The following is a 13,625-nucleotide window of genomic DNA, read 5'->3' on the forward strand; positions in this document are numbered from 1 at the left end:
TGGCATCTATCCGAGATGGTCGACATTTGTGAAGACGATCTCAAACCCTGCGGCAGGAGGTAAGAACGCCTGGTTTGCGAAAGTTCAAGAGGCTTACAGGAAGAATGTCGAGCGGGCATTTGGTGTGCTCCAATCTCGATTCGCTGTTGGTCGGTACCCCGCTCAGACCTGGTCCAAAGATCAAATGTGAGAGATTATGATTTGCTGTGTCATCTTGCACAACATGGTCATCGAGAGCGAACAAGAAGACCCAGTGTTTGACACTAAACCATACTACAGGCAGGGTCCTCTAACCGAAGTTGATCACCATCTACCGGCAACTTGGACTGCCTATCTCAGTATGCGTCAGAAGATCCGAGACCCACAGGTGCATCATCAACTGCAGAAAGATCTGATTGAGCACCTATGGAGGCTCAAGGGGACGCCGTGTGATGAAATACGAGTTTTTATTTGTTGAACTATATAATTTGTATTGAACTATTTGTTGTTGTACTATTTTGTTGAAGTATTTGATTTTTCTGTGATGAAATATGTGATAAGAAATAATTGTGTTGATAATTGAACGCCGAGACATGGCGAAACCATGCCGAATATGGGCCTATTCTCGCCCATATGGGCCCTTTATTCGTCGAAATTGGGTTGCAAAGTGGGCCAATTTCGGCGCCTGGGGCGAGCTGGGGGCGACGGCTGGGCGCAAAACCACCCCCAGCGCCGATTGTATCGCCGGCTCGCCCTCAGGAGGCGATTTTTATGCGTCCTGGGGGCTAACGGCTGGAGATGCCCTGAGGCCGGGCAACCCCTTCATCGTTCTGTTCAGTCAGTTGTCCGTCTTTCTTTTTTCTTTTATTTTTTTTTCAAAAAAACTTCGAGTCTATTTATCTTTAATCATGATAGTACAATGAACATTAAAAATAATAAAAAATACATCAAGACCGTAGATCACCTAACGACAACTACAAGCACCAGAGTTAGCCGAAGGCGCGCCTCTATCATCACCTGTCTTTCCTTTTTTTAGAATTAAGTTGGAAACGGACGCCTACGTCTACATGTGTTTTTTCCGCGGAAGTATGTACTTCCTCTGCACCATGACGTATGTCGTTTTAGCAGTTCACTACGGAGAGAGTATGTACCAATGTATGCATAAAGCTACCACAAATTTGGTTCGCTATTAAAAAAAGGTAACTATTTGTGTGCGGTGCACCGGTTGAATTTTCGGCTGGTCTCGTGCCACGCTGGCGTTGTGCGTCCACCAAACCGTGCCCCCGCGTGTATATCTTATCTTCTCTACCTTTTTCATCCCCTACCTCTCGGTCGCCGTTCTTCATCTCCCCAGTCGCTCTGCGCTGCCGCTTTCGTCCTCTCTACAACCCCTCCTTCCCCTCCCGCAAGCCCCCGCTACCACCGCCGGCATTTCGCTGCCGTGGCACCGCTGTGCCTGTAACTGCTCACCAGAGTACGAGACCTCCCTATCTTCGTTCTTCTCCTCCCCACTCCCCCCGCACTGCTGCTCTCATTCTCTCCTCAACCTTTCCTTCCCCTCCCGCAAGCCCCCGCTGCCACCGCCGGCGTTCGCTGCCGTGGCACCGCTGCAACTGCTCGCCGGAGTATGAGCAGTTTGACGTGCTGTACAAGGTGGGCTGCAACCAGATTTGGTGGAGCTGCAAGCAGCAAAGGCAAGTGGTGGAAACGGCGACGGACTCCGCTGCTAGCGGTCGACGCCTAGCTGGACCGGCGAAGTCCATGCTACATACAGCAAGACGGTGAGCACGACCTCGTGCACGATAGGGCATGGGATTTTGCTGCAACTGTGCAGCGGAAGAGCTGGCATGGGCGAACCATTTTGCTACCACCCACCCCCCAAAATCTACTCATGGTGATTTTTGCTGGAACCGGTGAACCATTTTGCTACATCCGGTTTTGGTTTTTGTTATTACCAGTGTTTTTTGGATTTTTGCTACATCCATCTCCATGACATTGTCTATTTTTCCAATCGATTTTTGCTACAACCATGCTTTAATTTTATTGGAACCAGACCATGTTTTTGCTACCACCCACCCACCAAAAAATCTACGACCACGGTGATTTTTGTTGCATTTGTGTTTTTTTGCTGGAACCATAAACTGATTTTGCTGGATCCATGTAATTTTTTTGTGACAAGCATATTAATGTTTTTGCTGAAACCATCTCATTTTTCGCTGGAAACACACAATTTTTTTGCTGGAATCATAATCTAATTTTGCTGGATCCACAATCTGATTTTTGCTGGAAAAGCTTCAACCGTCTGTGAAAAGCTTCAACCTTGGAAAAAGCTTCAATGGCCATGGAAAGGAGAGGTTCATTGTGTTTTTTTGCTGGAACCATGATCTGATTTTGCTGGATTCATGTAATTTTTTTGTGACAAGTATATCAATGTTTTTGCTGAAACCATCTCATTTTTTGCTAGAAACACACAATTTTTTTTGCTGGAACCATAATCTAATTTTGCTGGATCCATAATCTGATTTTGCTGGAAAAGTTTCAACCGTTTGTGAAAAGCTTCAATCTTGGAAAAAGCTTCAATGGCCATGGAAAGGAGAGCTTCAATCCGGCATGGCAGTCGACGGCATGGGCGGTGCTGCATCGCCACCAAGCTACATCCATCACCACGCGGAGCTGCAACCAGAGGGTGTAGCTATTGCATGAGTGGAGCCAGGAACAAGGGCGGTGACCGGCGACGAGGACGCCGCGGTGGTGCTTCAAGTTCGGCGGTGGCGCTGCAATTTTTATCGCAGGGGGGTGGGAGGGGGCGAGGACGACTGCGAGGAGGATGAAGCTGGGGTCAGATCTGGCGATTTTAATCGCGCGTATCAGGCGGACAGGGCTCGACCGGCCCAACCGTTTCGTCGGTGCGCCGGCGCCTAGCGTCACCTTTAAAAAGAACCCAAACAACTGATCCATTAAGTTTTAAGCAGAATTATGACAGCTCGGATTCACTCGTCAGGTTGACTCTGTTAGCTTTGACCATTAATCGGTTATGACAGGTGGGCCTCACATATTTTTAAAATGCAATCAGGCCCATACAAAAAAGCAATCAAGTCCCCGGATTTTTATTAAAGCAATCAGGTCCCCATGAAAAAAGTATAAAAAGCAACGAGTCCCCGCAGATGAGCTTGTCGCCGGAGTCGACCAAGGGACCCATGGGCATGGCTAGGAAGAGAAGATATGGAGAGAAGATAAAGAATAAGGAGGAGGAGGAGGAGAAAGAAGAAGAAAGAGCTGACATGTAGGTCCCGCATGTCAGTTGACGGTTAAATAAATAGTCAACAGATGGTGTAGTTAGGAGCAGGCCCGACCTGTCATAATCCGGATCAATTTTAAACAACGTGGTCATTTGGGTTCTTCAAAACAGCAAACCAAAATTGTGGTAGCTTTTTAAAAAAAATTAAGAAAACAAATAGTTTTTTTAACCCTAGCCCATAAGAGCATCTACAGCCGGACTTGGCAAATCCGACTCTTCAAACGCCCGTGGACGCATCCGCGGACAGTGACCGATCATGCCTCAAAAGATGCATTATGCATTCCACATCCGGATACCTCAAATCCATATTATTACATGCAAATCAGCAATCTTTGAGCAAAGCTTCGTCCGGTTCCGCTCTGCTCGTCCGCCTCCGCCGTGGCCATGTCTGGCGGCCGGCTGCGTCCATCGGAGTGTTGGTCCGGTCGCCGGCAGGGTACAGTAGGGCATGGGACACGGGCCGGCTCATGGGACTCAAGGCACTGTCGTCTCCCATCCCCTACTCTTCCTCGTCGGAGCTCAGAACCCGAACGGTGCCGATGGACGTCAGATCGAGGATAGGCCCGTCTTGGGAGGAGCCAGCTACATTCACCATGACGTGGTTGTGGCCTCCGGACCGGTGCACCGTACGAGGTGCCGGAGAATGCGACTCCGCCTCGCCAACGTCCACCGCCGTGAGCGTTGCCGCCGTGTCCCGTGCCCGCAGCCGCGCCATGTTTGCATCGGACAACGCCACGGTGCGTCCATGGTCTTGGCGCGCCAACGGAAGGGTTGCGGGTCCGCCACCGCGTTCGGACGCCAGACGGACCGCACCGTGTCCGCGAGGCAGCGACGACTGCCCTAGCGCCGGATCCATGCGTCATTTGAGCGGACGCAATGGATTCCCGGCAAAAGGAGTCCGCCCGCTGTCGTGCACAGGCCTCTCATATCCGTCCCATATTTGGGCTGGATATAAGGGGTGCCGGTCAGTCCGGACGTTTGAGACGCCCGTCCGGGTCAAAAGTTTGCGACCGAACACCGAGCGGCCCACTTGGACGTATAAGACCTTTTCCAATGCAAAGGTGCTTAGAGAATGTGCTAAGTACATTAAATAGCTTAGCAATTCAACTCCCCAATGCATAGACGCTTGACTTGTTGTTGCTAAACTCACTTTATTTAATGATTTAGCACATAAAATCTTTTATGCATTCGTCATATTTTTTTATTCAAGTGGTTTGCCTAGGTTCACGTGTTTGGCATTGGTTCTTCCTGAGGTCATCAAAATATTCTCTCTCCTCCTTAATTACTGTGTCATGTCATTTTTTGCTTAGGTGGCATGCTTAGCACCTAAGACGGGTTTGAGACACCCGGCATTAGATGCTTTAATGTGGTATTTTTATTTTATTTTTGCTATTTACTCGCTTTATCCCCGCTTTCCCCCTCTTATTCGCTTTATCCCCACTAGTAGTTTCCCGGCAGGGAACGACGGCAGCTAAAGTACCGAGCCGCTCCCGGAGTTTGCCGGACCGACGCGGCCGGGTTGGCGGAAAACTGGGGGCGCCAAAACGGAGGGCACACCGCACTCCACTCGTGCACATGCTCCTCCTAGTGTGCACGCTCCCTGCTCTGCCAACCCCGATGGATCGATGCCCCCTCTTATCCAGTTGCAGTGGAGCTGAGTGCACGTGAGATGGTTTTACATTATACGACCAACGACAACGAGGCACGGGCGGCGCCACCTGTGCTCTGCCGCAGCGCCGACCCACCCTGCCCGCCCGCCCGCCCGCCGGTATAGCCAGCTCGCCTGCCTGAACCACCGCCCAAAACCATGGTCTCGCTTCCCTTTCCACCGTATCGTCTTTCTTGCGCGCACGCCGGTTGCCGGTTTCCTGCAGCCTATATAAATCCGGCGGGAGCACATCTCCGACCCATCTCACTCACTCGCACTGACACAGCCACACTGCTGCTGATACTTCACTGCTACTGCCAGTTCCCTTCCCTCGGATCTCGTGCCACCAGTCTCTCGCCGGCGAAGATGTCTACGGTGACCCGCGCCCACCTCGACCAGAGGCTCGCCGCCGCCAAACGCTGCTCCAGAGGTAACCAAGAATAGATATGGTGTCCCGCCGGTCCTCCAGGACGGTTCAGGCACATTGCAGCTTTGTGTACTGTCTGTGCGGAAACTTGGTAGTGAGTAACATGCCTTCGTAACTGCAGAGGCAGCCATGGCGGGAGCCAAGGCCGCGGCCGTCGCCACCGTCGCCGCCGCAGTCCCCACCGTGAGTACACGTTTCTTGCAAGCATCCCCAAGATCCAACAATCATGCATCTCACCGTCTTCTTCTTCCGTGCCTTTCTCTGCAGCTGGCTAGCGTGAGGATGCTGCCATGGGCCAAGGCGAACCTGAACCCCACCGGGCAGGCCCTCATCATCTCCACCGTCGCCGGGATGGCCTACTTCATCGTCGCCGACAAGACCATCCTCTCCATGGCCAGGAAGCACTCCTTCCAGGACGCGCCGGAGCACCTCAAGAACACCTCCTTCCACTAGTTAGCCTATAATTGATCCATTAGTAATGCGCAGCGACGGCCTGAAAGATAGTATAATGTCCAGCACTTATCTGATATCAGGCCAAGTTCGCAGACAGTGAGTGGTGTAGCACTGCGCTTCTCTGCCGCTCTGCGTGCAAGCACTTGTCTGATGATGTATCCAGCCAGTAATCTTGAATTAATAATAACCTGCATCTGTACAACTCAGTTCACCTGTCATCACCCATCTTACATTTTCTTGTTTGTGATTATCGTTTGAATTGTGGCACTGGCAGAGCATACCCAACATCGCGCATGCAGCCTCCAACGGCGGGATCCCCGGAGCGGGCTGCCAGAGGTTAGTAATGAACAAGATGACATCGGATGAACCAAAAACTCCATCAATCAAATTCAGTATGAAATTCTATATGTTAGTAATGAACAGAAACTGTAAGCAGGAGTAAGTGGAGCAAATGTCACCTGCGATTTATCCTTGTATCAAACTCTGAATTTTTAATTTCCAACTCTGGTGGTCGCACAAGCCAAAATATGTAGCTCTCCTTATGCGTTACCATCATGAGGAGAATAAGAGAAACCACCAATACCTGTCACTGTCAGAGTTAGAGTAAAGTTACTTTTTGTTCGCCTGACCTGAGAATAAAATATCTAAGTCACAGCAGGACCTACTTTCAGTAATCTAACAGAGATAAGAGTTCAGAGACAACAGAACTGAGGCTGCATTTCTTAGGATTTTATTCTTTCTTCCCATTCAGACAACACAAGAATCTTACCTTTGTCACATCAATACGATTAACTAATGGCCTGCATATACAGCAGGTTCACTCAAGCATTAACTGTAAAAGATCTGATACTTCTCAGTAAACTGATTTGACCAGTGTGGATACATTTTACGCTCCAGATTATTGCAAAAATCATTACAATCAACTGCCAAAAGGCATGAATAAGAAACAGCAAGCAACACAAGAAGGCCAAATATTCCGTAACCAACATAACCAAAACTAGGACATAAATGTTGTAATAAGCAATTCCAGCTTCTACATAATACTTTGTACTACAAATACAGGACAAATACTGAAAATACACTTGAAGCTCCAGGCCTCTAACACGTACACACACACTCTTGGCAATACTACTCGCATGGTGTAATAATAACTGAAACCATCACCTGGGTGTCTCTATACCTATTCCAGACATGTGGGGCCCAGTTGAAAACGTGTTCGATGATGGAGGATCGCGAAGAGCCGAAGCTGCAGGTGAGGAGCACACAACCAGACGTTCTGTTTTGCCATGCTCGAGCACCAGTTTCTCCCTCCAGGTGCTTCGCATAGCCTTCAGCTTGTCAGCCACCTCGGTCATGGATGGTCTCTCTTCCCCCCTGGTGCTCAAGCATATCCTTGCCAGCTCAGCGACTTCTCCCAGAAGCATCTCCATGCCGTCACCCACCATGCTTGTGTCCAGTATGCCATCAAGGCTACCATCCTTCATCGCGAGCAGGAAGGACGATGCAAGGCTCTTGCCTTCCTTGGGTCCATCGTGGTAGATGGCCGTCTTGCCCGTGATCAGCTCCAGCAACACAACACCAAAGCTGTAAACGTCGCTCTTCTCTGTTAGCTGCCGCTCCTGTAGGTACTCAGGGTCGAGGTAACCCATGGTGCCCTGCACCACTGTCATAAACTGAACCTCGTCCTTGGGGAGCATCCTTGACGCCCCAAAGTCGGTCACTTTCGCCATGTAGTTCTCGTCCAAGAGAATGTTCATAGACTTAACATCCCCATGTACTATAGGCCGGTTCATGGACAGATGCAGATACGCCAGTGCTTCTGCTGATTCTTGAGCGACCCTGAGACGGGTGTCCAGAGAAGGAGGTGGACTTGTGTAGTTACGATGGATGAACGCAAAGAGAGTGCCATTAGGGATGAATTCATATACCAGCATTGGAACTTCCACCTCTAGACAGCACCCTAGAAGCTTGACCACATTCCGGTGGTTGGTCTGTGAAAGTATAATAATCTCCTGCACGAATTCGTCAGTTTCGGCCACGTTCATGATCTTGGAGCGTTTCACAGCTACTACCCTGCTGTCCTTGAGAATGCCCTTGTAGACAGTGCCATGACCACCCCTGCCCAGTTCTCTGCTCTTGTCAAAATCATTTGTAGCCTTCTTCAGATCTTCTTGCGTAAATATTCTCAATGTATCAACTTGTTTTGACATAATTTGGTGATATAATATCTGACCACCATTCTGATCAAAGAATCCTTCCTTCTCTTTCTCCAGCCTCCTTTACTGATACTCGGCCCGTAGAGCGAAGATGCAAACCATGAGGAAGACAACACTGATGGATATGCCTGGAAATCATGACAGTTAATTACCATCAGTTCAGCTAGCAACGCTGCTCACATTTGTCTAAAACTTAGTGCCGTATATAGTGCAGTCATGCCATTGTTTTTCTATATGACCATGTCCAAACTGAACTTGGACTTATATAACTGGCCTAAAAAGTGTAATTAAGTAGTGTGTGCACAAGCGGTGTGCAAAATATTTTGACTGTTAACAATCCCATTACCTAACACAATTTTCAGAGCTCTCTTTGGGTCAGATCGAACGCAGGGTATGCTCTTTGGATCGTCACTCCTGAATCCTGATGAGCAAAAACAGGTGTAGCTTCCCACAGTGTTTCTGCATTTACCTTTGCATGGATTCAAGGATTGGTTGCACTCATTAATGTCTGCCATTTCAAGGAAGTGAAGAGAATGTCAACATGGATCAACAGAATATTGCATTCCATAAACAATAAGCTGACAGAAAGGAGATAGTATAGGTTGATTCTGCTAGATGCATATACATACCTTGGCACCCTCCTTGTAGGTATGGATTGCCCTCATAACCTTGAGAACAGCTGCAGCGGTAACCGGGGCCATTGGGCACATCAACACATTCGCTGTTCATGGCTTGGCAGGCAGACTGTGATCCCATCTTGGTGGCTTCCAAACAACTTTCATTACCAACAACCCAATCGAGTACCAAAGGAACCCCATCTGTATGCTTACTTGCGAAATTTGTAGAGTTACCATAGGAATGATCAAACTTGAACCAGTCCTTCTCAGCAACGAATGAGTAGCTGCAAGGACTGAAAGACTGGATGGTAGAGTTGTATATAGGTGGTAGTGGCTGGGATCCGGCGAGGAAGGCGCTGATGTTTCCTGAAACAGGGGCCTGGCAACAACCCACGCCAGAGCACTCTGTTCCATTATAGATGCTGCTTGTGTCAAAGCAAGATGAAATGCATGAGTCAGCGGTATAGTACTCAAGCTGGTTCTTGCCCTTGGCTTGTCCCACAAGCACTGCAAGTACACCACAGCCGATTGATGCCAACTTGTTCTTGGTGTTGGAAACCGTATGAAAAGGATCAAGATATAAGACGTCCAAATCACTAGTGCTATTGCTGCCATTGCTGTAGTTACATTGTGATGATATTTGTGGGTTCTGAACACGAACCTCACCCAAGGTAAGAGTGATGTCCAGTACCCTAAGTCCATTTGAGCCCAGATATGCTCCACTCTCATTGCATGTGACATTAAAGGGTTCTCGGAAGCAGCCTTCTCTAGTGCCGAATGGGTACGGAATGCTGACGTTGCCACATTTGTCTAGGCAGCCAGGCAGTGACATGCTGATGCTCTTAGAGGTCCCAGACCCATAAGCTATAGTACTATGTCGTAGGGCTAGGGTGGCGGTGGCGGCAACAAGTAGTACGAGCTTCTGACCTGTTGGCAACAACCAAGACATGTATTATGTACATATCAATCTGTATATGGGGTGGATGCATGTTATAATAACTGATATGGGTCATTTGTCTCCCCCCTCCCTAAAATAAATAAATAAATGGCTGATACAGTATACTAGTAGATAACAAATATTGCTTTCTTTCAAAATATGTCAACACCATTCCTTCAATCCAAACGTTGTTTAGGGGAAATCCATAAAACTCCAATCATGTGGAATCGATCGGTAGTTCGTTAAGAGTTTGATCCAACTCCTAAAAGCATTTCAACCCAACAATCTAAGAATCGGATGCAGAAAATAAATGTATTTCCCATCTTTGAGAGTAAACATGAATTCTGAATGTGTCTCTTGGTTATTCTCTGATTTCACGTCTTTCTTCACCAGACAGGAATTGAAGATCAAATTTGATCTAGCTATGAAGAAACAAAACCAGGCTCCATATTTCTTTCTGTTACCATTCTAGAGATTGTTACGAAAGTACAACCTCTAATCCGGAACAAGATTTACTAGCTTGTTTCCTTTGGGGTTCTTATATGCAGCTCAAGTACACATCACGGCACACAGTTTTTAGTGATTCATACTCGGTGCTTTTGTTCTGCTGTTCGAGCACCACCTTTCATGTTTTTGTTCTGTTTTACAGCTTGAAGCACAGAATTCTGGCAGATAACCTCCTGCTTAACTGAATAACACTCCAATCCCTATTTGCCACCGAACACCGCATTATTTCTCCCATGCCAGTACTCAGTGAAATTGATCGCAACCATCAAGTGCGCGAAAGAAAGAATCGCTGTGCCACTGATTTCATAGGCAAAGTAGTGAACTGATAATTAACTCTGCGCTGCAGATTGATTTTAATTTTTGTTTTCTTGCCATCTGCTCCAGGAAAGAGCATCAGCCAATTTCGACCAGAAGGAGATATGTGGTTCAGAGAGTAGGGCACAAAGATTCAGAAAATCTTGCTTCTACTCCTAATTTCACCGCGGGCACCACATAGACGAGACAGGCAACAGATTGTGTCGTACGGCTAGGGTTCCCCATACCTTACAGGGCCAGATAGCCCCCAGCATAGCAGAGCGAATACGCCCACGGAGGAGGACGGCGGGCGCGGGCAGCGTTGGGCGCTCGAATCCCACGTGGCGGCGGTGCCGGCTTGAGGAACCAGGACCGCCGACCGCGAGAACTCGCCGCCGGCGGGCGAGGACCGAAAGGTGCCGCGCCGATGGTGGCGCGGAATGGGGGACGGGCCTGTCCATCTGCGTCAGGCATCTCGGCGGCCATGGCGTGCCCGGAGGCGGGGATTTGCTCCGGCAGGAGGCAGGTCGGGGACTGAGAGATGAGTACGGGCTGGGTCTTTTTTTTTAGTTGTGTTGCGGGGTGTATAAAGGGATCGTTTTCTCACGCATTTCGCGATATAATTATTTTTGCAAGGATTTCAAGCTATTTTATTTTTCAAGATGAGAAATAAGTACATATGAGAGCTAAGATTACAGTTTTGCTAAAGCACATCTAGATGTGTGCCATAATTAAGTATTGCACATCTAAATCCTATGTCATTGATCATACATTGAGATTCATGTGGATATTTTTTTTTTCGTTTTCTCTTTATGCTTGATTCACTGGCTTAGACATGCAATAACTAGAGCACATCTAGATGTGCCCTAGACATACCCGAAAAATTATTTCAACGGAGTTGCTAATTCTGGTCTAACTCCTACGCCTATTGATTTTACATGAAATTTTGCACGCGTGTGTGTGTTTTCCTTTCTTGGTTTGATTGATATACTTTTTTAGACGAGACATAGTTAATTCTTGTTTGGACGAGAGCTAGCTGCAATGGATTATCGCTTAATATTATCTCTAAAAGTTAACATTTGTATGCTCTTACAACTATGGAATGATTAAATTAAAGCTATATTCTGTAATTGCATAGTATTCCCTTCGTTCGGAAATACTTGGCATTGATTTAGTATAGATTGTGCAAGATTACCTCTGAATTTTAAACTCCTGTTCCAAAAATAGTAAATCTACTTTGCCGATGCTACTCCCTCTGTCCTATTCTATAAATGGATGTACTTAAGGAAAGCTACTCTCTCTCTCTCTCTCTCTCAACTCAGAAAGCATCATACATAGCTTTAATTTTTTTCTCTTTTGTGGGTGATACATAGATTTGATTTTTTTTCTCTTTTGTGGGTAATACATAGCTCTAATTAGATTAGATATTATGATTGTAGAGTTAATTGCACGAAACCATCATGTCGAGGGTGTGTTTTGTACAAAACACGGATCTACAAATTTGCGATAAAAACACCGAGTCTACGAGTATGACCTTGTGATCAAGCTTACATCTTCAAGTAACATAGGGAAAATCTGACCAGTGGACACTAGAAACCTGGCAGAGAACTGATACGGAGCAGGTAAAAACGATGCGATGCAAGTGCGGTCTTTGTATGCACGGCCGGCTGTTTGGGGGCAAGCTAAGCTAAGCTAAGCTAAGCCGGTAATTAAGAAATTAATCCGTACCTGCATGCAGTGAGCGATCCATGTAGGCGGGCGGCGGAGCGCGTGATGGATGAGCTTGGCCGGGATGGATGATCCGTGTAGCGTAGTGTACGTACCAGTAATTAGCTGTGTATATATAGATATATACGTACAGCCAGGGCCAGGGGTAAAAATGTAGAGTCAAGTCTCCTCCGATGTATTTTTCCATTGGTTCGAAATGGTGTACTAATCAGAATGCAGGTGTGCGGCCAGGAGGGGGCCGGTGACTCAAAGTCTTGTCCGATTTATCTCTCAAAGATGGATCAGTCTATCGCGCTCTCAGACGGAAAGTTCGCGACATGTTAACTAATCACAGGATGCGTGCAACGACGACATTTACTGCTGCCGTGTACGTATAAAATTCAGCTGCGCAATTTACTCCTCCTCCTCCTCCTCGCAAGAGAAGAGAAGGAGACAGGTGGCACTACCAGAATCGCCTCCTATGCCGATGGCCCTGAGTCCCGTCGGGACAGACCTATGCCGACGGCCCCCGTCGGCATAGAGCCGTCGGCAACATATACATCGGCATAGCCAGGGAGGCCGTCGGCATAGAAAAGCCGTCAGCATAGATGCTTTCCCGACGGGAGCCGTACATCTATGCCGACGGCCCTTGCCGTCGGCAACAATCACGCCTAACGGCGGCCGCCGTCAAGTTTGCCCAACGACTGGTCGCCACGTGGCACCCCTATGCCAATGGCCTAGCCGTCGGCTTAGTCAAAAACTATGCCGACGACTAGACCGTCGGCATAGGTGTGCCACGTGGCGACCAGTCGCTGCTCGTGGACCAGGGATATGCCGACGGCTGGGCCATCGGCATAGTTTGAAACTTGGCCGTCGGCATATTCCTTCATACAGAGCTCCCAGTAGCTGACAGGTAGGCGCCTATGCCGACGGCCTAGCCGTCGGCACAATTTTTAAACTAAGCCGACGGCTACGCCGTCGGCATAGGTGCCACGTGTCAGCTACTGGGAGCTCACGCCAGCCCTATGCCGACGGCCTAGCCGTCGGCATAGTTTGCTTTTGCTTTTTTTTTCTGTTTGTTTTCAATTCAATTCAATTCAAATAACAGCACATATCAGCAGATATATATGATGAAATAGACATATAAAACACAACGGGATATCATCCGGCACCATCACAACAATATATGCATAAGCATCATCAACACAAGTCTCTAAATGATCATCATCACAACCAACATAAGCATAAGCATATAGAGAAGCACACAAGTCATCTAAATGATCATCACCACACGCAAGTCATCTCAAGCATCATCACCACACACAAGGATCATCGAGCACCGCGGAGGTTGTCACCGCCAAGACCGCCGAAGCCCAGGTCGTCACTGCTAGCGGCAGCGCTACCGCCAAGACCGCCTCCGCCTCCACCTCCCCCTCCGCCTCCGTGGATCGGAGTGGTAGGGCTCCGTGTCTCCGGAGTGCTGCGAAGACCATCGCCAACGGTAGATCCACCTGTTCCCTGGATGTTGAAAAGACATATGCA

At 48.2% G+C, this 13,625-nt stretch overlaps 1 protein-coding gene and 1 pseudogene across 3 annotated transcripts; one reads left to right on the forward strand and one right to left on the reverse strand.

Annotated features, from left to right (window-relative positions):
* Positions 1–2,812: 2,812 nt before the first annotated feature.
* Positions 2,813–6,011, forward strand: LOC125519739 (uncharacterized). 2 transcript variants are annotated; one of them, XM_048684486.2, is made up of 3 exons: positions 5,039–5,355; positions 5,474–5,535; positions 5,620–6,011. In XM_048684486.2, exons 1-3 carry the CDS (start codon positions 5,085–5,087, stop codon positions 5,803–5,805), a joined length of 519 nt encoding a protein of 172 aa, XP_048540443.1. In that variant the 5' UTR covers positions 5,039–5,084; the 3' UTR covers positions 5,806–6,011. The 2 variants fall into 2 exon arrangements, with proteins under 2 accessions (XP_087394072.1, XP_048540443.1); XM_087537946.1 differs by having other exon boundaries at positions 2,813–5,355; positions 5,474–6,011.
* A 766-nt stretch (positions 6,012–6,777) lies between these two features.
* LOC125519738 (wall-associated receptor kinase 2-like) lies at positions 6,778–12,203 on the reverse strand (annotated as a pseudogene). Its single transcript, XR_015612322.1, has 4 exons — positions 12,105–12,203; positions 8,651–9,565; positions 8,368–8,529; positions 6,778–8,149 (listed from the first exon to the last, which is right to left on the reverse strand). The product of XR_015612322.1 is annotated as a wall-associated receptor kinase 2-like (transcript).
* Between the last annotated feature and the right edge of the window lie 1,422 nt (positions 12,204–13,625).

The sequence above is a fragment of the Triticum urartu genome, chromosome 7A, assembly GCF_056163025.1.
Source record: "Triticum urartu cultivar PI428250 chromosome 7A, HENAU_Tu73, whole genome shotgun sequence".
NCBI classification, from domain to species: Eukaryota; Viridiplantae; Streptophyta; class Magnoliopsida; order Poales; family Poaceae; genus Triticum; species Triticum urartu.

What these genes read in the sequence shown, in the direction of transcription:
- LOC125519739 (XM_087537946.1), top strand. Translation starts at nt 5,085, where the DNA reads ATGGTCTCGCTTCCCTTTCCACCGTATCGTCTTTCTTGCGCGCACGCC. An exon ending in CGCCAAACGCTGCTCCAGAG is followed by an intron (nt 5,356 to 5,473) that starts GTAACCAAGAAT and finishes TCGTAACTGCAG; the next exon opens with AGGCAGCCATGGCGGGAGCC.